The sequence below is a fragment of the Betta splendens genome, chromosome 9 (genome assembly GCF_900634795.4).
Source record: "Betta splendens chromosome 9, fBetSpl5.4, whole genome shotgun sequence".
Taxonomy (NCBI): Eukaryota; Metazoa; Chordata; class Actinopteri; order Anabantiformes; family Osphronemidae; genus Betta; species Betta splendens.
Window position 1 is genome coordinate 10163156 of NC_040889.2, and position 26180 is coordinate 10189335.

At 42.7% G+C, this 26180-nt stretch overlaps 4 protein-coding genes across 6 annotated transcripts; 1 reads left to right on the forward strand and 3 right to left on the reverse strand.

The window, feature by feature from the left end:
* Positions 1-16: 16 nt before the first annotated feature.
* Positions 17-14699, reverse strand: pacsin2 (protein kinase C and casein kinase substrate in neurons 2). Of its 3 annotated transcripts, none has more exons than XM_041072055.2 (11): positions 14574-14699; positions 8648-8729; positions 8376-8532; positions 7907-8142; positions 6972-7127; positions 6675-6850; positions 6479-6599; positions 4839-4972; positions 2743-2880; positions 1704-1888; positions 17-1619 (listed from the first exon to the last, which is right to left on the reverse strand). In XM_041072055.2, exons 2-11 carry the CDS (start codon positions 8699-8701, stop codon positions 1507-1509), a joined length of 1470 nt encoding a protein of 489 aa, XP_040927989.1. In that variant the 5' UTR covers positions 8702-8729; positions 14574-14699; the 3' UTR covers positions 17-1506. The 3 variants fall into 3 exon arrangements, with proteins under 3 accessions (XP_040927989.1, XP_029017972.1, XP_029017973.1); XM_029162139.3 differs by lacking the exon at positions 14574-14699 and adding an exon at positions 14233-14406; XM_029162140.3 differs by lacking the exons at positions 2743-2880; positions 14574-14699 and adding an exon at positions 14233-14405.
* A 280-nt stretch (positions 14700-14979) lies between these two features.
* Positions 14980-20919, reverse strand: ttll1 (tubulin tyrosine ligase-like family, member 1). Its single transcript, XM_029162142.3, has 10 exons — positions 20471-20919; positions 20235-20358; positions 19896-20104; positions 19617-19797; positions 19390-19527; positions 19189-19297; positions 18934-19077; positions 18317-18403; positions 17839-18002; positions 14980-15948 (listed from the first exon to the last, which is right to left on the reverse strand). The coding sequence occupies exons 2-10, from the start codon at positions 20345-20347 to the stop codon at positions 15819-15821; spliced, it is 1275 nt and encodes a 424-aa protein (XP_029017975.1). The 5' UTR covers positions 20348-20358; positions 20471-20919; the 3' UTR covers positions 14980-15818.
* A 445-nt stretch (positions 20920-21364) lies between these two features.
* On the forward strand, positions 21365-23830 carry bik (BCL2 interacting killer). The gene is made up of 6 exons (XM_041072056.2): positions 21365-21493; positions 21583-21611; positions 22580-22668; positions 22800-22949; positions 23028-23142; positions 23224-23830. Exons 3-6 carry the CDS (start codon positions 22589-22591, stop codon positions 23338-23340), a joined length of 462 nt encoding a protein of 153 aa, XP_040927990.1. The 5' UTR covers positions 21365-21493; positions 21583-21611; positions 22580-22588; the 3' UTR covers positions 23341-23830.
* On the reverse strand, positions 23811-25867 carry mcat (malonyl CoA:ACP acyltransferase (mitochondrial)). Its single transcript, XM_029163305.3, has 5 exons — positions 25289-25867; positions 24866-24953; positions 24551-24768; positions 24336-24473; positions 23811-24212 (listed from the first exon to the last, which is right to left on the reverse strand). The coding sequence occupies exons 1-5, from the start codon at positions 25700-25702 to the stop codon at positions 23940-23942; spliced, it is 1131 nt and encodes a 376-aa protein (XP_029019138.1). The 5' UTR covers positions 25703-25867; the 3' UTR covers positions 23811-23939.
* Between the last annotated feature and the right edge of the window lie 313 nt (positions 25868-26180).

Here is a 26180-nt window from a genome sequence, read left to right on the forward strand (position 1 = left end):
ATAAAATGAAGACCAATTTTATCTTTTAACAACTTAATTTATTATGTTGTAGGGCATTTGCAATCTTTACTGTGCAGGTTCATCTTTTGCCCTGTTTGAGTGACAACATGCCCTCGAAACATGGTGAAACAACTTTTCTGACTATTATTAAAACAAGAAACATAGATTTAGAGCTGGCACAAATAAAACGCCGAAACTCGTGTCTGAAAAATGCAAGCCAGCAAAACAGTCGATTGAAACATACTTTTAGGTTATGGCATCAGCTATATCCATTCAAGTCATAGGTGCCAAAAGAAACGATTATTCACATAGTATCTGCTGATTAACACAGTAAATATGAGCCTTTGTGAAGGAGAAGGAAAATTATATTTACAAAGATAACAAAATTCAAATGCTAGTTTCCATTAAGCACAGAATTAATATACAAACTGATTCTCAGTCACAGCATTTCTAGAGCAGAACAAAAGCACTTGTGGCATCATAAATTAACAATCATCAGTTTTCAACTATGTATCTGATGTTCAGGCCTAAGGCTAAACTTGTTCTAAGATGTTGAATCCAGGCTATTTACACATATGTAGGCTACTATATTTTGTGGTTTTATTGCTAAAACAAACGCTAAAAGATTCTCCCATAAATTTATATTTAACATAAGTGAGAGAACTAACACACAAAGATTCAAGTGAGATAAATGTGTGTAAAAAAATTCAGTGTTGCTTAAAAAACCCAACCCGACCCAAATCATACAACTACAATCTACAGTCAAAAGAAAGTGATTTATGAGAAGAGCTGCGACAGCTGTCTGGGCCGCTTATGGGTCAATGCATGAACCCAGCAGTCAGTGAGACGGGACAGTCTTTAAGTAAGAAAATACAATCAGTAATATACATTCAATTACAGTGACAAGAGGAAATCTAACCACTGTGACCTGAAGAGTAGACTGTCCAGATAAGGCTCTACTTGTCTTTTATCGTTTCTTAAACCAGTACAACAATTTATGAACTGAATGTAGAAACAAAACCACAAAGAAACTAATATGAGCTGTAATTTAAAACTTAAATTAAAGTTAAATATGGACATACTTTGTCCCAGACATCACAGTGGCCTGAATATTAAGGCTGCATGTAACATTACAAGATGATTTGTCTGATCTACCATCCCAGTGTTTTTTTTTTAAAGAATAAACAAAGTCACACATATAGTTCATAGTCCTAACTAAATGTGTAGATGAAAAGCAATCATTTCTGTAACAGCATAGTTGGGGTTCTAAGTAACATATTCTAAACTTCTCTCTGATCAGGAATCATCTGGAAACATTGTTTCTCGTCAAAGTAATAATACCTCAAGTGGTCCTTTTGTAATCGTCAACATCTCTCATCTCCAACTCCAGTCCAGGGATCAACAGGAAGAAAAGGGCTTTGAATAAGGCGGGTTCTTGGTGCTTCCAGCCACACTGGTGCTTTGCATCACTACCTTCTTCTCATTCATTTCACCTGCCCTCATTTGTTACTGGATGTCTTCCACATAGTTGGCAGGATAAAGGCCTGTTGTTCCGTCCTTGAGCCGCCCTTTGCACCAACCCTGATCATCTTCTTCTCCAATTTTGATTAATTCATCTCCTAAAAAAAAGTCAGCGGGAACTATTTTAGCATTTAATATTAGTATTGTCTGTTTTTACAATACTTTCTGTGTTTGCTTGGTACCTGCTTTGAAGCTCAGCTCATCCTGCTCCTGTCCTTCATAGTCATACAGGGCTCTAACGGGTACAGATACGACCGGAGAGGAAGGCTCGTCTTCGAAGGGATTCCCATTACCGTTGGCGGAGAAGGGGTTACCACTCGCGTCCTCATCTGACCAGTCAGCACTCTTATCATTACTGCTGCTAACACTGAACAGAGACAAAACAGATGCTTGGAAAATGCATTTTTATAACCGGGCACATTGACATTGACAGGACAGTCCAGCATGCCAGGCTCAAACAGGCGCAAAGAAAAACATGTACAACACCAGGTACGGTGAAAACTCACAAAAAGTCCAAAATACATTTTCAGTGATTGTCTTGAAAAACATTCTAATTTCAGACCTACATAAGTGTAAAACGTGCTTTTTTAGATCAAGCATTTGTTTCAGGCAGTGTGGTCAAATTCTAAGAAATGATGCTACAAAACATGAGAACATGTAAAAAGCACACAAACAAAATACAGTAACAAGGCGACATAATCACAAGCTGTGATGCGTGATTGGAGTTCAACATCAACGGCCAACAGAGGGAGCCATTGAAACACCGCTGGGAAAGTTCAACAGCAAACACCAGCTACAGTCAGACCTGCTCATGTGCACTGAACAATATTCAACTTATTTCACTTTAATAAAAAGAAATTCACATATTTGTTGATTTGTTGTGATTTGTTTGAACTCGATATTGAGGTCATTGAGGTCTGACTGTAAGGACCCCCCCCCCCAGCAGAAACATGCTCCCCCATGCGCACAACATTCAACGTTCAGCAAGATACGGCACAGTTAGGAAGGAAGGACAGACAGACTGGCTCTGTCTGCGCTGCCGTCCCAGGGGCTGTGAGCCTGCCCAGCAACACAGCCGCCTGTACCTGAAGGAGGAGAGAGAGGACAGCAGGGAGCAAAGGAACTAAGAACAGGTTATGAGGAGACGAGGAGCGGACGACGATCCACAGAGCTGAGAGAGATAAAGAAAGGTAGATGGAGTGTTCTCTCCTGTTCACCAACGTTTTTATCTCCTCTTTATTCACACTGATGTGGTTGACTGTAGTCTGCTGCTTCTCTGCCATTTCCTCCTCCTCCTCCTCCTCATCCTCTTCAAATGGGTTGGAACCCACTGGTGCTGTTATAGTGGGTACAGTCAGGCTGACAGCACAGGACAGTGAGAGACGGGTTGTTGACATGAACACACACAAATAAATACTCAATGACAAAGTCATGCAATCATGAACAATTGATATTCGGAGCTATCAGCAAAATCAACAGTCAGAAATGAGAAGTCTGCTACTGTGTCCTGTGTGAGAAATCAAGGAGACACAGACAAGACTGAATTACCAGCTAAGAGCCAGTAATTCTTCTTCTTCTATTTGTATTATTTATATTACATACAAACACTGTTCGTAATGTGTGACAGAGGAAACAAGTTTTGTTGGTGGGTAAACACAGTAAAGACACCATAACAACAATTACTTCAGCACCATTAACATTTGAATGTTTCCACTAGGACATACAGGCCTCGCACCTCAGAGTTCGTACACAGCTAAGTAACCTGACAAGGTCACTTCCTGACACTTTGGAGCCAGCTTTGTGGACAGAGACAGTAGGCATGAAGTATTTCTAAATAAGCTGCACAAGGACAATTCATTTCCTCCCGTAAGACGCTTTGAGTGGAAGACCCAAATTTGCACAAGAGTATTATCAGAGGAAGCAAGGTTTGTAAACATGAGGTGAACAAGGTTTCTAAATCATGTTTACAGAATTGATGGACCATGAACAGCAGCAGCAGCTATCAGTTGGTCCTTGAGCATGTTGAGCGGAGAAATGGCAACGCCTTTGTTTGAACAGTCATGCCATGCTCCATGAGCAAAACCTGACAAGTTATAAAAGCAAACAGTGATCTAGTGGGAGTGCAGCACAATGTAACTGTGGTCGGTGTCATTCTACAAACAAACGTGACCTCGGAGATCGACTGCAGCATGACGTTGTGGGTGCAAAGCTGCTGAATGAAAGAAGGAACTACAGCAACTACTATAAGTTGCTTTGTTTGATCTTAACCACAGTACACAGTTTTTCCTTAAGCTACATGAAGAACAACTCTACCTCTAACCCTTTATGTTTTCCAGAAGTGGAAATGCTGACATATCAACAAAAGTAAAATAGTAAAAGAATGCAAGAACACACTCACACTACAGGAAATGACGTCCTGTGTAACCGCTGCTGCTTGGGAGAGCAGCATAGCAACAGATTTCTCAAAGTTCAAAGGTCAAATACTTCCCGTGCCTAGCATTCCCTTTGTTGACTCCTCTATACACTCCTCTAGTGCGCTCATGATTCCTGCACACAGCACCTTCGACAGGCGGCTACAGTACGTTTCAACATTTAGTTTATAATCTGTACAAAATCACAACCACCACATGATGGCATGATGTTAATAAGCAAGTCTGCTGTTTTCCATAACTACTGTTGCCACAACAGTCTAGAGACATTTAACTGCAGGAACAAATAACTTCCTATCTTATCTCGACTTGATGACGTCATGTTATTACAACTTCCCAATCAAAACTGAAGTGTCTCCACGCCTCAACAGAACAGACTAATTCAACACATCTCCAAAGACAAGCAGGGTTTTATGCTCACGTTTTTTTTGTTTGCCAAAAGGTAAATTATGCACCATTTCTCTTTGATGGAAACAGGGGTTCATATAATACTACTCTAGCTGTGTTCAGTTTTAAATCCGTCTGAATCCAGGTGCACTAATCCAGCCCTCTTCGAGGTCTCCAGGACTAAAAGCTGCCAAACTCTGTGTGTGTGACTAATATTTCCACACCACTTTTGCCACACTTTAGTTATGTACCAACAGACTCTCTGCTCATGGGGACAACTTCTTCCCCCAATAAGCTGCAGCAAATGTTTAGCGTTGCCATGGAAACATCACTACAACTAGACGTCATTCCCAGAGCTTCACTTATGCAACACTTCTTAGGCTTTCCTTAAGAGGAAGAAGCTGCAGGCACCAGTCTGGTTTATCTCAGACGTGGGAAGCTCAACAGACAAGTTCTCTGGATTTCTTAGAGAGAAAAGTTAGCGGACGATTAGATATCTACCTGCTGCTGGTCTTGGTAGGCTGAACAGGCTGGTCTGACCCAGTCTGACTGATACCCGTCAGTGTGACACCCTCGGACGGCTTCTTCCTTGTTTCCCTTCTGCTGAGTGTTCTGTTTAGGTCTATGGACCACTCCTGGTACAGACAGATATACACACAAACACACAGTTAGCAGGTAGAAGTCATTTTCACTGTTAATGCATAACACATTAGGGAAGAGGAAATCAAAGGGTTATACACTACACTAACACAATTTAAAAAACAGTGAAACCAAGCTGTGACGCCTACCCTAGAATCTGAAACTGTACATACATGTGTTTATGCAGTGTCAGTCTGAGATAACAGATGCAAGCATGTAAGGATTTCGTCGTTTGCTGAAGTGGAAGCCAACATTAATAGAGAGATAAAAATAATATAGCAGCATTATACTAAAGGCATCTTTGGGTTTATTGAGTAAAACAGTTATAGATCACAGACTTCAATTTGGGTGAACAACACCTGAAAATGTCTTTGAATAGTCTAAGGACTGTGTTGGAGCCAATAGTATAATATTAGCAGCAGCTCTTCAAAGAACAATGAACCCTCAGATTAATGAAGGTGCCACATTCTCACTGAGAAAAAAAGATGAGGGGTCATAATTCAGAGGACTGAAAGAAATGAGCTGTATCGCTTGAGGTACAGTACTGTGATTTGACACGAAAAGCCACGTAAACATCCTGTAGCTGAAAAGCTAAAAGGGACAGAATAAAGTGTTTGCACTTGTACTACGACACAGATAAAGCCTTTAACTCCCAAATCTGCTCTCCTCTGCTCTCCTTGAACACGTGACAGAAATGCAACCACCTCAAACAAACATGTGGAAACAGTATAGCGTGAGAGTGCTGTTAGTGGGGAAAAGAGGATCCCCCCCATGGTGGCTGCAAAGGAACAGCTCTCCCATGCAGAACTCACTACAATGGACCTTCTCTTAAAGGGATCTAGATGTGAGCAGTCCAAACTCTGTTAGACATGAAGAAAAGGGAAGCAAGTGTAGAACTGTGTTAATATGGAAAACACAGCAGGGTTCGAGGAGTGCAGCATTGTTAATACAGTAGCCGTGACCTAAAATCACAAATTAATTATAGTATTACTGGAACAGTTACTTCTCCAAGAATGTAGCGACGTGAGAGAACACAGCTTTTGGTTGGGCTTCCTTGTATTTTCCCAATTTCACTCTCTCCTGGGAAGATGGTGACATTATGCTAACTCCCTCCTAGCCCAGCTGACGGGTGGGAACAGATTTATTGCCGTGCTCGCCTGATGACGATAGCAAACATGACACTGGGTGAAATACTCCTGCTTGGGGTCAGTGTTAAAAACGAGGAGCCATGACCAGTCTGATATTTGTCTATTTGTATTTTCAGCATTGCTCCATTTGTATCGTCCTCTGACTGGCTGTTCTCACAGTTGTTGCTGGGAGGTATGGGCTTTGATTAAGTCTTTGGGTTCTTTAAAAATAATATATGAGGACTATTATTGTATGTAAAGTCCCTGATGTACAGTACAGTGCATCTTAACATAATGCAGGTCTGTAGACATTCTCCAGACCTCGAGGGCCTTACTCTTGTAGCTACACACTACTGTACATGTAGGCCGTCATACCTCAAACTGGGGCCAGTTCATTGGCATGCCTGGGCCGTGGCTGAACCGGAACAATTTCAGATCCTCTTCAGCATCAGTAGCAGAGATCGTGTCTTCCAGCGTGTGATAGATTGTCTGGAATCTATGGAGACAATTCAGTTATTTCTGAAATTCAAGACGACTCTGTTGTGGTTTTGGATAATGTACTGTATTCTACCTGTGATTACTCGAGAGGTCCAGGTGCTGCTTAACCTCCAGAAACAGCTCTTTAAAAAAGCAAATGCGTTTGTCTTCAAACTGTTGCCACTGCTCAAACACTTGCTCCATGTTCTCCATGTACTGAGGGGTCACCTTGTTGAGCTCTTCAAGGGATTTCTCATAACGTTCCTTTGTCTGAAAGACAACAACGAACAGCCCACTTAAACATCGTTATAAAACAACCTATAACACACATACTGTGTATTATCACATATGGATGAAGATAAACATTTTACATCTAAAACAGACATCCTACCTTCTGCACTTCCTGCTGACACTTCTCCACTTTCTCTTGGAGCTTCTTCTGGGCTTCAGGGTTGTTGTTACTCTCTAGTTTGCTGTTTGTTTCCCTACTGGTTGCTAGCTTTTCTTCCTTGCAGGCAGAATGGTACGTTTTCTTCATCGTCTCTACCTGTGGAATACATTAACCATCAGCATTAATATACTAAAAAACACTAAAGCTAGAACCGCCTCCCTACTCTGACACCTTTTCTTCATACACATGGATAAAGTATTTATAACCTGGGTGGTGCTTCATCTACAATGACCTCAGGTGAGGGTGGGTCAAACATAGAATTTGTTTTTAGGATTCAACCACTGCTTCTGACAGATAAGAATGATAAGAAAACTGAAACTCATCCAAAGCGATTGTATTTGAATGCCCTTCACCACACATCTATGACTGTCTAGGTATCACTTTGACTACAAAACTGGATTGTTCTACATCCATTCAATAACAAAGCCACCCTCTGGTGGCATCACTCACAGGAAATGGAGGGGGAAAAAAGTTATAAGCCATGTAAGCCATGCACAAAGACATAAAGGCATGTATGCGTTCAAAAACAGTAGAAGGAAAAGTGACCTGATGCTGAACTGTGAGGTGCAGTCTGCCTGCAAACCCTCACCGCTTCCTTCCCTTCCACTCGTAGCTACGCAGGACAGACAAACAGGATAACTGGCTGCCGCCTTAGCACACTGTGGCCACATAGGGCAATCCCTCCTCCGTCACTATCAGCACTATGTAATTGTGCTTGTGATTCCATGTTGTTTAGTAACCAGGTAGTCATCATGAGGAAACATTGGTGTGTCAGTAATCTGCAATCATGTGAACTGAGAAGTAAAGAACACTCACTGCTACTGCTATAATCAGTGAGTTTCTTATGCTGACAGTGTTAAATCTGAAACACACACCTCTTTCAGCCTCTTGGCCCAGGGCTTCTGAGCCTTGCGGAAGCCATCTTCAGCCTCTTTGGTCTCTTTAAAGCCACCTATCATCTGTTTATGGTAGGAGTCCCTCTGCCAGTTCTTCAGCTTCTCGTAGTCTTCTGCCATTAGTGCTGCTTTCACCTCCATGTGAAGCTCACTCACCTTCTCTGCCTCTGTGCACAGTGCGACCCACGCCCGCTCCAGCGAACCATACTGAGGACCTAGGACATGACATTCAGAAACATCACTAAAATAATTTAAAAAGGGAAGAACTTATTATGACTCACGATATTTCAACATTCTTGATATATTTTGTAATCTTTGTAACGAATAGGTTACATCTCTATGGTTTTTAAGCACAAGCAGAGCACATACTAATAACAGTTTATCAGATTTATTACCAAATATTCCTTTATGCAACCCAACCTAAAGCATGCATTTAATACATGCTTACCTTTTTCTATGAGCTGCCGCCACCGCTTGCCCCATTCTGTGAGCTGCTGTGCATAGGCCTTTTCAATACGTGCCCGCTCATGCAGGCAATTCATGAGATCGCTGCAGAGCCGATTGCCATCATCTACCCGCTTCACTGCTCTCTTGTAGTTACCAATCTAAGAACCAGCAACAAGAAAAGAAAAGAGAAAATGTTAAACCCAGTTAAAAACACTGGATGAATGAGAGTGAGGAAAGGGCAGGCACAGTGGTGGTACAGTATGCAAGGCTCACCTCCCAGAAACTATCACTGGAGACCTCCATGGAATCATCGCAGGAACCTGACATTGCTGCTGTTAACTTCAGTGTGCAGAGACTAAAGGATTCAAACAAAGGAGAAAAGAAATTTAGAAGCAGGACAACTTAATGTATTTAATACATTTTCTTTACCACGAGACATGCTGACTTTCAAGAAAGCTCAGAATACGTACAGTACAGCAAAGAGATAGACAAATAATCTTGAAACGAATCGGTTAAACATCAAATGAAACAAAAAGTTTGATGTGGTTTGATAATCAAGGCAGCAGGTGGCATTCAAAACCATTCTGCAGCCACAACCCTCAGCACATAAAACCTAGACTTTTTCCATCGATATGTGCGCGAGTATGTTATTCTGACATACTCAGAAAATGAAACTCAAGAAGCACACAGCAGGCAGCTTCCGCTTGCCCTCGACCAGATCGACAGACCGTCCTCTGTTACCCTCGCCTCCCCCCGTTCCTCATCACGTCCATCATTTCAAACACAACAGCCCCCCACACAGCCTCTCTATTCATCCCCTCCTTCCTCTCCTCCATCCTCTTCCTCCTCGCGCTCTCAGTCCGTCATGTGGAGCCTCTCCTCCCTCTACTGCGACCAGACGTAACCAAATATATTCAGACTGGGCATGGCCAGCGGAGACAGACTGCAGGTGATGCCTTGCATCAGAATGCAAATGCTCCCTAAATAATCACGTGGTATGACATTAACATATGCATTTACTTTTGTGCTTATTTGCTTCTCAAGAAATGTAAACAGATTTTGATGTGTGAGTCAGTGTTTTTAGCATTCTGACTGCAAACTACTTTTAATATTGTTTGAATATCAGACACTGATGTTTGCTGGAGTTATTTTTGAATCCCATCATGCCTGTAGTTCATTTAACATTGAGGATGTTTCAAAGATTGTTGCTGAAAAGTATGTAACTTTTCAAATTTAATTTATTGTGAGTTGCATCTTAGAGCTATAACATAATGTCTTGTTGAACTAAAAACTTCATTTCTGCAGCTCTATTATTGTAATGCTAGACTTAAAATTCCATAATTTGTAGCTGTCCGCATTCGATTAGTTTGCACAAGACACATTTTACTGCCAAGTGTAAACAGGGCCTCTTTGAGTTGAGTGAGACAGCAAGAGGATGAGCGTTGCTGCTCCGTGTGTGTGTTGGTCAATGGTCAGTGGCCCGTGCCCTCCAGGGCAGGACTCGGACAGAGGATAGTATTGTGGTCACTTCTAGCTGGAGATGCAAAGGAACAATCCTCCCTTTACTGCGTATGTAGTTGACAATCAGGTCAGTCACACAGCTGAACACACAAACTGAGCAGAAACCACCAACAGATGTGCTCTGTCACTACTTCTAAGAAAAATCTACTTGACTTATTAAATCCAAATGAGTGACACAGCTGTGTGTATGTCTTGTATTCATCATGCAAATATTACATCAAATGACTAATATTACAATGCTCACTTATTAAAATGATGTAAAAATAAAAACACTGTATATTCGTGCCGACCTCCTGTCCCAGCTGTCCACATCCTTCATTTACCAGTCGCTGATGGACACAGGAAGCAAGCCACAAATATCTAGTCTAAACATGGCAACGAGTCCTCTGACATCAAATGCAGCCAGCTGGAGAGAGCCCCTCAACTGACAGCACGAGAACCGGTGCATAAATTATTGTGAGCTGTACAATTATGACAGACGTACATTGACGACCGCTGGTGCTTTCTGATTTTTACAGCCTCAAATCTTCTGGGAACCGATCATGTGGTGATTTACAGAATAGAAAAGATCCATACAATCCTAGGCTTGTATTCTTATATGACAGTCATACAGTAAAACACCACCAAGCTCTCAGGGTGACCTTCCTTCACATATGAGATTATATTTTAGTCGAGAGTTCTACAAGACTGAATTAAACAAAAGGACACTGATGAATGGAAAAGAACCTTGTACGTCCAAATAAATCTTAACCCAAAACAATGCATAGGGAATTCCTTCATGATCAAGACCTTTTCCAGGTCTGAGGTAATTAACAGCAAACAGGAACCCATGTCTGCACACCCTTGGCTCCACAGGACAGGGGACTGTGTTTAACAATTGAACATAGCTTGACCCAGAACTGTAAACAATGCTGTTGACTAAGCCAAGGTCTGAAGTCCAAGCAATCAGTTGCTCGACAGCAGAAATAAAGACTTCAACACTGTGTCCATCTACACACAATCTGGAGTAGTGTTTTTGTAATTTAAATATATGTTGAGGCCATTATGTGTGATATAATATGCTTTGTCTTGACAAATGATTTCATCATAGCTGAAACTTAGCTGACGAGGGCTCTCAGATTAGAAAAGTAGAGATTGTATAATTAAATACAACAATGATATCCACCAGCAGCTGATAAGAGCAAATACTAGGCATGCTGGAATTTGGCTGCTGAGAACAGCTTCAAGATAGAAGGGAACATTCCTTAATGCTCCCATGCCTGAGCCGAACCTCAGCAAGCACATTTCCCCTTCGTGACACTACTCATTTCAACAATTTCACATAAGCCAAACTCATACACCAACATCCACAGGTGACATGAGGGCTGACAAACCGTTTATATACAGCAGCTTATTCATTTGTCAATGAGTCTGAAAGCAGCAGCTACCTCCAACCAGCTACAGCCGCCGACGGCCACATGCGTTATTAAAAGCACATACGAGCTTAGTGTGCTACGCGGCTGGAAATGAAAATGACTCATGTTTGAGCAACAGGCACGAGAACCTAGTGACACTTCCAACAACTGCAGAGTGAAGAAAACTGGAGTCAGACAAAGATTAAATGGATGAAAAAATATTGGTAGGAAAGATGAGGAATAGAACACAGCTTTTACAAGCACATTTATTCCCACAAAGCAAAGTGACTGTTCGGGCCATGTTTATGCTGCTCTGTGGGTCATGAATGGAGCTGAAGCAGGAAACAACAGGATACACAGACACAGATGAGCACATCCACAGCAGACAGGCACATGCATGCCTGCGCTGAACTTCTGTTTATTTATGTTAGTGGTTGAAAAATATAATCACAGTGTCAGCAGACCAACCTGTAAGACAGACAGCACGCAGACGTCATACACAACCTAAATACCACATTAGACTCTTACATTTAATAGTTACTCAACTTAGTTTTAATTTTAGCAGCTCAGTAATGCCACGCTGAACAAATTATTCTGAGAAGTGTGTGCAGTAAGTGGATTTCCTGAGGGTCGCTGTGTCATGTTTCCTTTCCTGCTTCATACTGACACCTCCCAGTCACCTGATTGTCAATGTGAGCAAGGACTCACAGCCCACATACGCAAGCCATGACTTCCTTTAATAACTGAAACTGACAGAAACTCAAAATCTATGTTCTCCAGTCTAGTTACAAGGGTGAACCCAGAAACAGAAGGCAAATGTTTATATTAGAGAAGCTGCAAGCTGGTGGGAAACTGTTTCATTAAAGATCACACACGCATCTGTATTTGATGCAGTTAAAAATTAAAATAACTAGCTTTAAGGCTCAAGCTAATTATGGATTGTGAGTGAAAACCATGATTACATAACAATTCACTATTCCACTTTGACAATGTCATAATCCCACCAAAATTGCTCAATCGCTGTGTTTTGCACATTTCCATTTCCTTCTCTTGTTGCAATAAAAGTGTGCAATATTTCAAAGGTTGGGGGGGGGGGGGTCTGGGCAAATCTATCCCTGCATTATTGCAGTTTCACAGCAAGACATTGCTAAATCGCTGTGGCATGTATGAAAATACAAAATATTGTTTCTTTTTCTATTGTTGCCTGAAGATCAGAGGTTTCCATTGTAATCTCAGGTCATGACCTTGACCATCGGTCAGTCATTACTGTCCTCCCTTCTCGTGTGACCTCACATCTGTATGGAGCTGCTGCTCTTGCAGGATTACTTACTTTTAAAAGTGGAGTCTCTCCATTAGAGACATCACCAGGTCAACACAACTGACCAGTACCACTGCTAAAAAGGTCCCTTGCTCCACGGTCAGGGAAAAAACAATGACGTTTGTTCCACACTTTTCCACTGGACATGCCAGCAGCATGGAGAGGAACATAATGGAGGGAAATTCAGTATTACATGACAGGGAAGGGAGAGCCCAACCAACAGGAACATTTCATATATTTTCCTATCCTATACACAGAGCAGCTTCTCAAGCTTCAAATTTCTTAAGAAAATGCCATCAGTGCAAGTCATCTACTATGCACTATGTTTATTTAAACCGCAAGGACAGAAATCAGAAAAGATGACACCTGTTCTGTTTCATGCTATGAGTTATCACATTCCACAATCGGAGTGAGACTGGTGACAGCGTAAAAAGTCTCCGATCTTCGGATGGGAGTAGCCTATATACTGAACACTCACACAACCAAGCTACATAAATGACATGTAAATCTTGGCAATAGCTTATTTTCTTTCACTGCCTTAGATCTGCTCCAGCAAAGATCCCTCTAAATGGAGCCATGCAGCCTACAACCTAAACTGGAATTCCCTTTCTAAGTTTAGCTTGGTTCTGTGACAGAGCAATCAGCTGTCCATGCCAGAAAAGAGGAACCAGCGGAGCTTTCACTACTGCTTCATCTTGAGAACGAGGCTCCTACAAACACAAGCCACATACGTAAAACCTCTTTGGTGTCACAAGTCATGGCAATAGCCACGCTGCTTGACTGTGATGACTCGCAAAGTCCACTGATTCACTGCAACGCTATCCTCATGAGACGGGCCGGGCCAGGAAATTTGCTCTAAGTTTCACCTGGTTGGTAACTCTGTGTTGACACACATCTTACTGTCAGAGACCAATATATTCCAGTCGCCACCGCCCAGACTCTAACAAGTCGCCTAACATTTCTCCTGTCGGGTAGCAGGCAGGGTGAAAGCTAAAAACACCGACAGAACAAGGACGTTGAGCAGTGCCGCGATGAAAAGGCAACAGAACCTGACGTCTTTTTATAATCAGTGATAAAACGTGCGGGGTGATGTGACGAGCACGGAGCGGCTATCTTTACTTGCGAAGGCTGCTCCGCCCTTTATCACTCCCGGCAACGCAAGACCAGTCGGTCACTGCAGAACTACCCAGCGGAGATAAAAAAACGTCTTCAGACGACGTACACCGTGTAACTGATGGGGTCACAGTAACACAAAGTTTGGCAATGCTGACAAAGGCATAATGTCAACCTCGACCTGACGGCGCTAGGCTAGGTTAGCACCGACGCCTAGGACTTTTAACACCCTGAAACACCCGAAACACTGCAACCGTGCTTTGACAGATAACCCCAGCTAAACCTTAGTTTAACATCTTATTGCACGTCAAAAGCCAACCATCATGTGGGTTTTATTCACCCACTAAGCCACAAACAGCTTTTCAAAAAAACTGTCAAACCACTGGAAAGTAACTTAACTTTAACATTAGCCCGTAGCTCCCATTAACATTAGCGCGTTAGCCGTTGCGCCTTTATTTAAAAAGTTACACCGTCCAGTTTAAAAGTGTTTCCTACTAAATGTGTATACTTACTTAGAACCGCTGTGTTCCTCTCAGGAAGTTACAGTTACTTTACAAACCAGTTTCCTCTCGGTTCCACCTTACTGGCGTTAGACTCTCGGTCCCGCGCTCTACCCCGCAGCGGCTCCGTCGACCGACTGACGCGATCGTCAGTTAGTCACGGTAGCCAGCGAGCATCCGGTCGAGGTTTCACATTAAGACTAGCAGAGGAGACCAGTTGGACACTCTTAAGTACTATCTAAATACTGATTATTACATCAAATAAAACCCTGTACATTTAACAGTCATTTTAGTAGTTATCTTTCATGGCACAATGAGAATTACCATTAGAAATAGAATTACTTTATACGTACCTAATAAATAAATTCGAGTATTGTACACCTGTATGACTTTTTAGCGCTCCTCTCTGTCAGAACACAAACTGAGCAGAATGCAGTAATACTCTGTGGTAAAGTCGAATTAGAGGAGCACCAGACGTTTTTTTGCTATGTCTAAATGTACACGGCCAATTAGTGAACCTTTATTTTGACAACGCGTGACTTCCGGTCTTGCGCTACGTACTAGGCGCGCCTGTCTGACGTCACCAGTAATATTTTTCATAATTTTATTTTTTTAAGGGTCTCTATAGTGGTTCCTATACAGGTGTATTTAAAATATGTTTATCGTTAGAATCAATATTATATTCTTATATTCATATTCTACATTCAATTGACAGTATTGGAGGAAACAATTAACCAATGCATACAGTCTTAACACAAGTTAATATTCTGGAATTTTACTTGTGCAAGAGACAGGATATCGTTAAATTCACGTTAATAAAGTGCAACAAGGTTTAACACTAAATACAATCAATCTAAAAGGACCCCCCCTGACATAAACATACTAATAATGAACATAGAAAACATTTTATATTTGGGTCTCCATAAATTTTATGCTGTAAATTTTCCCAGTAAAGAACTAAATTATATCTGTATACCTATAGCTAGCTCTTTATGCACACTGCTTTGTTTCCATACAGTTTATCCCACAAGATCCTCATCTTTTAGCACCTATGTGACGGTCAAGTTAATTTTTCAGTACTTGTTATTCATGCATAGTTGGAGTTCCTGTTTTCCTCTTTGATCACCTTAAAACTTTGTTTTTCTTCTTTCGGTGCATCATATCCACCTCCTATCGGACTCTTAGTCATCCAAAGGGATTTCAAAGTTTTTCCTTGTGTTTCGGAGTAGATTTTCTACTGGTTCATTGCGAGCTTGGACCCCAGTGGGACCTGCTGCTGCTGTTGATGAGAGAGGGTGTGTAAAACAAACCAGATCTGAGATGACTTGACCTCAACCCGAACATAATCAACACTTTTGATTATTTATTTCTATAAACTGCCAGAGGCTCCAGTCTTATACGCTCCAACCTGACCATAATTCTCTCTCCATTGGCTTTAGAGTTGTCCCCTGTTCATTCATGAGTAAAAGGTGGAGCAAAGTAGCAGTCGTCCTTTAGGTGGGTTTTAAGGAGTCTGGCTGTTTATTTCTCTGCCATGTGTTCCACTGGCGCACCTTGCAGATCCTATTGGAAGTCAAAAAGCGATCAGCAGCGTCAACTCATTTCCAGGTAGCTGCAGTGGGGCGAACACCTGAGCTGCCCTTGGTGCCCTTTGAGCCCAGCGACTGGCCTGAGCGGCTCCGCAGGTCACGGTCAGCGTTCTCGCTCTGCGCCTGCTCCTCGTCATAGCTGGTGACACACAAAGAGTCAGAGGGGAGTAATGTAATAAAGGAACTCCAGAGGAAATGTATGCTGTAACTAAGTAGGCTATAACTGAAATGTACAGTCCTGGTAGTTTAGTAATCTGTGGCTATTTGGCTCATTCAGATACAGTATTGTGCCAACTTTTTTTGATTGTATTTTAGGAAAGCATCCCAACTACAGCTCAGAGCTGAAAACTGTTGAATGAATCAAAATGACATTTTTAATAGAGTTTGAAACCAGGAGCCCTATCATGGCCCCAGGCAGAGGATTGAGAGCAACTGTGTCAGACATATAGCTAGCTTAGTTGGTAGAGCAGAGGACTGTAGTGGACATGCTAGAATTCCTTAGGTTGCTGGTTGAAATCTGGCTCAAAGGACTTTTATTATGATGCTTTTGTTTTAGACTTAAATTATATTGATTGTCCATTAATTACACACTCCAAACTAATCATGGTTATTAATTGCAGGTGTGAGGTCAATACCTAAAGGTGCTTATTATTCTTGTCATTTTTCTAACGTATTTCAATTATGTAATATACAAGTATCATGAAAATTATTATTGGACCTGATGCTGACTTTTACAAATGTCTATTTTTCAATAGCTAAGTTAGTAGCGTGGAGGACATGCGTGTTAAAGACGTTCTTAGGTTGCAGGTTCTACTAACCCTAAGCCTAACTATGATTTTTGCTGATCTATTATTCTAACAGAACTATAAATGGGTCTCAGATATCCACTCATGCTTGGGGACTGTAGCCAACATTTTCAGTTCCAGCGGGATCTACGAGACCCTCATTCAAAAAGATAATCGGGCCTAAAACTTGGACTTTATGTAATTTAATTACATGTAAATGTTCCATGAAATTTTATTATTTTAAATACTAAGTAAGAGGTGAGATTTAATGTAAAGTCTTTTAGTCAGGTTAGGGTAATGCTATCAGATACCTGATGTACAGGTAATGGGGAACAATTTCATCAGTTTATGGTTATGTGAAATAATTACATAAAATAAGATAACTGGACGAGTGATTCACTTGTGTTCGCTGCATATGATCCCTCTCTAGTTCAAGCAAGCACCTACACGCAGGATTTAGTGTGAAGGTTCTAACTCGAGGAACTTTAAGGAGTAACCTGGCTCAAACCTCAAACCTCCTGTTCCTCAGACTACCGCTTACCCACTGAGGCACCAGCGGACAGCTCACAACCATGGTGAATATTTCTAAAACATGAATACAAATATAAGTATAAATATGTAAGGTTCATTGGTTATTTATGAAAACTGAAAACCAACTTCTTCAAAAGTTCCATACTCCGTGCTCAGTTGGTAATGCTTTGGTTTCTGAAGCAGTAGGTTGTCAATTCAAGCCCAGTTTACACCATCAGAAACCAAAGTTTCCCCAAGGGACTCAATAAACTAAGTCTTATCTTATTGCATGTACATATTTCACATAATCCTAAAATGATGAAATAATTAAAATTTTTGGCTTTAGTTGAATGAGGTCTCAAACCTCATTTTGTAAAGTGCCTTGAGATAACTTTGTTGTGATTTGGCGCTATATAAATAAAATTGAATTGAATTGAAAATTAATATGAAATTCTCCATTACCTGTAGATCAGGTATTTGAACAAAACACAAGCTTTATGTGTAAAATTGCATTAACTTCATGTAATCTAATTGCATAACCCTAATGACCAACCTGCTAAAAGTAAAGTTTTTTTTTTAAATAGTATTTTTGAGCATTGAAAAAACACAATCATTTTAAATCAGAGCTTTCATGTATATAATACTTAAAAATAATAAATATGTTTTATTAGAGCCACTTTTTTGAGTGCTGTTTGGCTAATGTTGCTGAATGTCTGAATTTCAGTTTCACTCACAGGACTTGATAGTTGCCCAGAGCTTCTCTGGGTGGACTGCGATTCCAGCGGCAGTCTGGGATGTCCCCGTTGGGCGTGACAATGTTAAGCGTGTCGTTGATGAGGTTGTACTTCAGGATGCGGTCGTTGGCCGTGCTGGAGGTCAGCGAGGGAGAGGCGTTCACCTGAGGAGCAGACGCATACAGAACATGAAGACGTTCCCAGAGCCTAGTGATGTACAATAGGAACCAATGTTTATTCCACTTCATTCAGAAGCTCCTATCAGGCAGGAAATATAGCTGCTCCTACAGCCAAGCTGGTGTGGACAAAAATAGACTTGTGAACAGAAATAGCACAGATCTAAGCTAAAACCCAGCAACACGTAGTACAGCTGTTACAATGAAGACGGTGGAAGATAACAGCAGCACTAGCAGAATGAAACAAGGCCCACTTTAAAGATAAAGAGTATGTGAGTAGTAGTACTAGATGAACTACTCACCTCGATAAGCCATGGCTTTAGCTTGTCATCGATGATGATGTCATACCCATAACATTCAAAACAGTGCTTGTCGTTGTTCATCACAGGCTGGGAGCAATCAAAGACAAAAAAACAAATTAAGAGGAGCAACGGATCAGTCGGTGCTGTGATATGTGGGCAACATCTCAGAGCATCAAGGAGTGAGTCAGCAGAAAACAATGTTAGCAAACATACAGTAACTGTTAGCTGTGTGTAAAGGCCTCGTGTGAAGGGGGGAAGTGGATCAGATCGCTGGGTAGAAAAGAGAAGCGTGTATTAAACTAGAAATAGCGTCAGGCAGTTGTGCAGCTGTGCTCAGAGGTGCTTCTGTAGCGGTGATAACTAAAGAACAGCCTGTGGGTGGGAACAGAGTAAACCCCCTCAAAGCACTTGTGGGTTCATGGCTTTTGGTCAAGAATGAGACTGAAGTACTGGAGTAAAAAAAAACTGCAGGGGTCATAAACTGAAACAGGGCGGTTTTCTTATCTCCTAAGACAACCTCAAAACCTTTTGTTACCCTGTAACACTAAGATACACACAGCGTGTCTAAAATTTGTTTAATTTCTTTCTACAGTAAAAATGTTATTGTGTCCACTCACAGCGACAGCTTTCAGAGACTGCACCACGATCCAGTGGATCTGGTCGAACAGTCGGCCGGTCACCTCCTTCCCTCTGGTGCTCTCCAGGTACAGACGGAGGTTACTGACTGTCCACTTGCCTCCGTGCACATGGTTGTAGTCATCCTGCAATAGCGTCACACCGTCTAAGCACACACTGGGGCTTTTGTTTGGTGTTTTATGACCTGCGGCGGAACTACGAGACATATTACTCTGCCAGATTCAGCAGTGACTCACCCCGTGTTTCTGGATGGCCACGTTGGTGAGGTGGACAAACATGTTGTCCAGCTCACTCGTGCTGGGTGTGTACTTGACTGTGCAGAACCTGCAGAAGCCCAGCTTGTACCTGATGGTCAAACACACATTGAAGTATTGATGTCATAAAGCAGTAGTTTTGTTCTAAATGACTATAAACAGTGGTAACAACACGGGGCTTACATGTAGCACTTCAGAGGCCGATAGGTGGTCACCAAGACGTACAGACGCAGGTCAAACTTCTTTCCTCCTATCAGCAGAGGATTGTCAATGTACAGGGAGATGACGTACGCTTCTTTACCACTAGATGCCGCTACAAACCTATGGAAAGAGTATAAAATACATCAAGAGCAGCCTAATACAAAGGGTCTCCTGGCTTAATGTTGCTGTGAGTGCCTCCAGTGACTCACGAGGAGGTGCGGCTGTCCCTCGACCATTTTTTTATCTGGGAAAGCTTGTTGATGAGGAAGATGCCCTTGCCCTGAGCCTTTCCACACGGCTTCATGATCCAGGTGCTGGACGGATTCTTACGAAACTCCTCCACAAAAAGATTGTAATCGGACGGGAGCATGAATGTCACAGGGACAAAATCTGGCAAAGCCATAGAGAAAAAAGTCAAACGATCAGCTTTTAGAAATAAGAATTCCGTGTTATCATCAGCACTAGTGTGTATCAAGCGCTGATCTAACCAAGATAAATGTATTTTCCATTCTCGTCCTTCTCTGCCAGCGGGCTGCCTTCCTTCTCCAACTCTTTGCGGTAGCGTTTGATGTTCTTGATCATCAGGTCTTTCCTCGTCAGTTCGTAGTGGTTGGGGAAGTGGTTCACCATCTGGTCATCTGAGAGGCGGTAGCCGGTGTCCACGCTGAACACGTTCCTGATCGTCTGGATGCTCATCCTACAGGTCAACGCACAGGATTATAGGCATCATAATCAAAATTATAGTATTAAACCATAGGTGACAGTCATCATTACTGATTAGTTTATAAATACAGCCTTTTGGGATGAAGTCTCAACTAAAAACGTACCAGTAGAAATTCCAGTCCTCGCTTTCTGTGACCTGAACCCATTCTCTTTTCTCAAAGTTGTTGATGAGCACTGATTTCTCTATATCAGTCACCCACTTCACCTTACCGGCCATGGTGCCTCCCACTAGGGTGGAGCACAGAACAACAGGTAAAACAGCACATAATCGTGCAGACGGCGATAAAGATGAAGATGAAGCTGCATGCTGCTCCCATGCAGTTTCTCCTCGGTCAGCTACCTGCTAGTCGCTGTCAGGAAACAGCCAGTCATCAGCAGCAGCTAGCCGGACCGGCTCTGTTAGCAGGCTGCTGGGTCCTCCCCGGGCTGCTGCAGAGGCTGCTGCCGTCCGGACATCACCCCGTCAGCCGCAGAATCTCATCACACGGTCGTCAGGGAACACACACGTTCGCGAGCATCGCCGGTCGGCGCGGCTAAAGCGCGCAGAACTTGTAGCTAACCAGCTAACGCTACATTTATTGATGCAGGCTCCGGTGACGAAACGCCCTCCACTGTCAAAGTGCTCTTCACAATAAAAGTCTGTGTTATTGAACCGCAATTACACATGTGCTAAAACCCCGATGCGCCACTTAATGACAACTTTAGAGGAAATATATACTAACATGTACCATCAGTATTAGCTGACTGTGGGCTTGCCGGTGCCAGGAAAATAACCTAGCAACGAAGGACGCGGTGATGTCATCGCATGTTGTTATTACCACTATCTGCCAGCAGGAGTCGCAGTTGGATTTATGACTCGGATTAATTAAGTTATTAATCAAGTATTAATTGTATAAAAGGAAAACACACAGGTTTCATGACAAGTGATGCAATTCTGTGGACAATCAGATAAAATTATTATTTCAAGTTTATTTGTATTCCATTGGATTCAAAGCTGTTATTATTGTCACTGTTAAAACGTACCTATTTTGTATATTCTGTATTTTTCGTTTCATTTTAGTTTAATTTTAAGTTTCTGGTTTTAGTTTTATTAACTTACTGGAACCAGGAATGCTAAATAATTATAATAATTTAAAATAATAAATGAAGTGAGAGTGAAACAACGGGTACAACGACACATAAAGTTGGTTTTGAAGGCTGCCGATGGTTTTGCCCAGCCGCTTGTTTTTTCCGCTTTGTTTTTCCGCGTCCTTCACGCTGTGACACCGCCTGGTGGTCGTCATCGGCAGGTAAAGGTGTGGCACTTCGGCAAAGACGTATCTGCGGCAGTTACCTGAGAACAACAAGATTAAAGGACGCTGCTGTAAGTACAGGACTCAGCTCCGAGCAACTGTTTACTTACTAGTTTCAATTCTAATACAGTTTAATTACAATTTCTTGTGTTTATTGCAGGGCGGCGTCCGTTTTAATCTACACAAACGGTTGGTTTTACTTTCTTCCTTCATTGTGCATGCACCTGTTGACTGTCAGGACGAAAGCGCTCATAATTATTATTATCTAACGATGTATTTAATCCAGCATTAAACTAGATGATTTATTAATGTAGAGACGAAACTATTCTGTGGTTTTAATGGTTTATGGCTGATCTTCAAAACAACCTTTGTTTGCTTTGGGTCAGACGGATGACATCATGTCTTTGTTATGACAATACGGTAAACTACCATAACGTATTACATGACTTATACTATATATAAAAAATATAACCACTGCGTAGTATTTTAGAGTTTTATTATGAATTGTTGTTTATTACACGAGGGGTACATATTGATAGTGATATTTTTGAATTGGCATAAACAAGGTTTAGATAAATACATTATTTATCTCAATTTATCTTAATTACAGAGATAGGACCGTTTAATTTATTTACTCTATTTCAACTTATAAACTGCAAACAGACAATTTTTAAGTTAATCGTGTTTAATTCTTGGTCAGGATAAGAAGGCAGTTTGAACGATTTGAGTTATGTAAATGGCATATTTGCATTAAGGCACATGATTACAGACACAACAGGAACTGGTCCCAGCACAGGACAGTCGCAGACGTTAGAGGGAAAACAGTAAACAATGTCATAAACCCAGCAATGAGGACAGATGTGCTGTTTGCTGATCCCCAGAGAACTGAAACCTAGCCATCACAGGTGACAGTTGGATTTAATCCAAGAGATGACATCTTCGAATCCAGAAGAGCCTGTTTTCCCCCCGGCATAGCCGCCACCTATCCTGGTCACCTGACCCACTATTTACACAGCTTATTTACGAACGCTGAGAGTCAAGCAAGGATACTGAGCTTTGAACCCATGGAGCCTTTATCTGTTCGGCACGGACAATGATGTCTAGCACGCTTTATCTCTCTCATCGATATGAAAACATAATCCTGGTTGTCTTCTCAGAAAACAAAGATGGTGGAACAAACAAGACAGCAGCCTCGTGTCATCTCCCTCCAGGCTGGACCTGGTGAGGTGGACACTGGCACCGTCAGGTACAGCACAGGCCATTATTTTGTAATTTTGTGTTTGAAATTGCTATATAATGACAAAAGGCAGACGTTTTAAACAACCTTCGTTGGCTTACTAGAACACTAAATAAAATATCTGCCTTCACCTGCTTCAGGATCAATGGCAGGGCTGCACAGGAGGTTGGGCGCCAGTTGGCCATAATTGGAGACCAGTTCAACCGGCGGTGGTCCAACAACCAGCCGCACTGGCCACCAGTTCTGCACCTGATGAGACCTGCTCAAGCACTGACCAGAACCATCTATCGGTAGGAAAAGCCTGCTCTTTCCCCTTCAGTATCTCATCTGTATGTGACCAGCTATAATCTGGTGTTGCTCTGCTTTAGGGACATCCACAGTCAGTTGTGGAGCTTCCAGGGCCTGTCTGCTGCAGTGAAGGCCTGGATTGTGAGCACCACGCCTGGGCAGGGGACCCTCAGAGCTGAGGCGTGGACAGCCTGGGTAATGCTTTAAAATACGAGCTGCAGTTCCACTCACAGGACACTGGGATGTGACATGTCATCATTACGTTCCATGTGACAGGTGTCCAGTTGCACGGGGGCGGCCTGCACTGGCTGGACCAGAGGAGCACTTGTGACTGTGGCACTGGTGGCTGCAGTGAGTGTCGTCACCACAGTGTGGATGGAATGGAAAACCTAAAGATGCAGTGGGTCGGTTTCCTCAACCTAGATTTATTTGACCAAATAATGTTTGCAAACGAGTGAAAACTTTTGCTAAGTAATTTGTTTCTGCTGTTGACTTTACTTCTCTTTTTATACTATTTTCATGAGCGGTATTGAAGTTGGCATTGAGGGCTGTGATCAACATGTTTAGCAACTTAAACCCATATTCTGTACAACTTGGGCCGTGTGGACGCGTTTTGAAGTGTTGTCTGAGCGGTGGGCCAGCATATTGTAGCAGTAGCATGTTGTTTCACAGCTGTATTAATGTCAGGAAGCTCGTCTCCAAGACTGGACTGTTGCTGGCCTGCAGTCTTTTGTATCCAGACTCTTTTGTTACCGGTTTAAGAGGTTTTTACAGAGGATATGTAGCATGGCTTAATTTAAAATGAAGGGAGCTGGACTTTCTGCTGCAGATTTAAAATGCTTTTTCATGTACCACGAATAAACTTCAAATTACAAAAACTTTACTTCTCATTATAAAAAGACATGTATTTAATTACAAAGTATCGTCTGAACAAGACCACAAGGAAGCAACAACTGGAACCACCACAGGAAGAGTCATCGTCTCTGCATGCATCAGTCTTCATAAGCGGAGACTTCCACGTGTGTGTATGATATGAAGGCCTTCCTGTTGCACCTTTTAAGAGTGGCACCAAGGTGCTTTCCGGGTCCGACCTCGTAGGTGTGGGGGAACTTCTCCCCCTGTGTCCTCTCGTAGATCTCATGCAGCGTTTGCTCCCACTTCACGGGTGTCACCAGCTGCTTCACCAGTTGTCTGCGCAAGTGGCTCTCGTTCATGTAGCGCTTCCCGTCCACGTTGGAGTACACTTTGATCTCAGGACGCCGCACCTGAGCCGGAGAGTAGGGGTATGCAACACGCTAGGGGTAAGCAACATGCTGCCAGACATACTGTATGCACTTCCAGGTACAGAAATACAATGTATTTGGAAATGAAGTAGTGAGCTGACAGACCTCCACCTGTTTGAGAACCTCCCTGAGTGGTTCTGTAGCCGTCCTCATCAGCTCAGTGTGAAAGGCCCCGCTGACTGGGAGAAGCTTGGTCCTCGTAAACTGAAGACGACTTGCATTGTGCTGGAGGAAATCCAGAGCCTGGAAACACACAGCGCAGAATAAAGAAGAAATCTCTTAATAGTTGTATTTTAATTCGATGTTCTTGCACTCCCTACCTCTTGGTGTCCTGCAATGACCCTGCCATCAGGAAACAAATAGTTGGCCACAGAGCACACAGGATCCTCAATCCCCAAACTCTTGCAGTGCTCTTTAGCCTGCAGGCAGGCGTATTTATACTGAGCCTGAGGTCGACCAGTCACCGACAGCATCCCGCTGGGAACCAGCTCGGACGCTTTCTGCATGGCCTCTGCTCGCACCTTCACCACATACAAAGCTATAAGACACACCGTTGTGAGTATAGAACACAGAGAGAATGCTGATCTGAGCTACAACGTTGCCCTGCACCAGACAGGTAAACACGTCACATTTACCTTCTGCAAAGTTCATGGAACCAGAAAAGACCAGAGCAGCAAATTCTCCAACGCTGAAGCCTGCAGCAGCAACACACGTCTCAGTGGCCTGTAGGCAGCAGAGTGAGGACATAGTACAATTAGACACTGAATTACTTCTTTAGTGGTATTTATGCACAGCTTGTAAATCCCAAATTGGACAAAGGCAGTGAACTGGCGCAATTAAAGTACATGGGCCCCGAATATGCTATGATATATTGCAGTACTGTCATCTAGAAGATTATAATGTGAGTAATATGGGGATGAATGAAGTATGTCTTAATATACAGTACATTAATTCTAAAGAGCGCGCTCATCAGCGCCTTCTAGTGGCCCAGCAGGATTTTTTTAAATACTGATACTTGTTATATAATCACACTAACACCACGTAACACGAGTTAACACCTTTGGGTTCTCTTGGTGAAGTCTCTCCACCGCAGCCAGTGACGTGACAAACACCGCCGGCTGGCAGTGAACCGTCTTCATCAGCTCCTGCTCGGGTCCCTCCAGGCACAGGGACAGCAGGTCGTACCCGAGGATCTTCTGGGCGACTGAGAACATCTCCCTGACGTTGGGGTACTTCAGAAGTCCTCTGGCCATGCCCACAAACTGGCTGCCCTGACCCGGGAACAGAAACACGGAGCAGCCGCTCGGGTCTTTTCTCCTGCTCGGGCTCCGCTCCTCGGCCGGTTCCGGCAGAACAGAGCGGCTCTCGGCCGGAGGATGTTCCGCGGAGGACAGCGTCCTGCTCAGAGAGAATAGAGGCTTGACCTTCCCCCTGGAGGCTGCAAACATGCTGACGAACCGTGAAGCCCGCATGGCTAACTCCTCAGCTGCCAACGTCAGAAGAAACCCTCACTTTCTGGATAAACTGGGGTTAATCTACAAAAAACTGTCCTGTAACCATTCAACTTAACTCTCACCCATGCCCGGCATGACAGCTGTAGGAGCCGCCATTACGTTTGGATGTGATGTTTTGTTTCCGGTTTACGTAAGACGTCTACCTGCTGCAGCGCCACCGTCAGGGCGGGCGGTGGTACTGCAGCACTGCAAGCGTCAGTAGAGGTCGCAGAAGAACAAAAACCTCTACAATAAAACGCTACAGCTTACTGAGTAACTGTTCTATTACTGTTACTAATACCAGTAGTTGTAGTCAAAGTCCCCCTTGAGTGAAATACAGAAGCTTTTATGTTTGCTGAACGTGCAGCATATTTGCTTTACAAACTGGCTTTGGTCTTTAGCCAAAAACATAAAAACCGTGCTATAAAAATACAAATGTTGATTTAAGGCAAACAAA

Excerpts from the sequence above, each read along its gene's own strand:
- pacsin2 (XM_041072055.2), bottom strand. The coding sequence starts at position 8,701 with ATGTCAGGTTCCTGCGATGATTCCATGGAGGTCTCCAGTGATAGTTTC. Across the intron at positions 8,143-8,375 it reads GCGGCAGCTCATAGAAAAAG|GTCCTCAGTATGGTTCGCTG; the intron begins GTAAGCATGTAT and ends GTCATGTCCTAG. Across the intron at positions 2,881-4,838 it reads CCTACCAAGACCAGCAGCAG|CCTGACTGTACCCACTATAA; the intron begins GTAGATATCTAA and ends CTGTGCTGTCAG.
- ttll1 (XM_029162142.3), bottom strand. The coding sequence starts at position 20,347 with ATGGCCGGTAAGGTGAAGTGGGTGACTGATATAGAGAAATCAGTGCTC. Across the intron at positions 20,105-20,234 it reads GAGGACTGGAATTTCTACTG|GATGAGCATCCAGACGATCA; the intron begins GTACGTTTTTAG and ends GTTGACCTGTAG. Across the intron at positions 18,404-18,933 it reads AGTCTCTGAAAGCTGTCGCT|CCTGTGATGAACAACGACAA; the intron begins GTGAGTGGACAC and ends GATTGCTCCCAG.
- bik (XM_041072056.2), top strand. The coding sequence starts at position 22,589 with ATGGTGGAACAAACAAGACAGCAGCCTCGTGTCATCTCCCTCCAGGCT. Across the intron at positions 22,950-23,027 it reads CTGACCAGAACCATCTATCG|GGACATCCACAGTCAGTTGT; the intron begins GTAGGAAAAGCC and ends GCTCTGCTTTAG. Across the intron at positions 23,143-23,223 it reads CTGAGGCGTGGACAGCCTGG|GTGTCCAGTTGCACGGGGGC; the intron begins GTAATGCTTTAA and ends TCCATGTGACAG.
- mcat (XM_029163305.3), bottom strand. The coding sequence starts at position 25,702 with ATGCGGGCTTCACGGTTCGTCAGCATGTTTGCAGCCTCCAGGGGGAAG. Across the intron at positions 24,769-24,865 it reads TTCCATGAACTTTGCAGAAG|CTTTGTATGTGGTGAAGGTG; the intron begins GTAAATGTGACG and ends TGTGTCTTATAG. Across the intron at positions 24,213-24,335 it reads AGGTTCTCAAACAGGTGGAG|GTGCGGCGTCCTGAGATCAA; the intron begins GTCTGTCAGCTC and ends TCTCCGGCTCAG.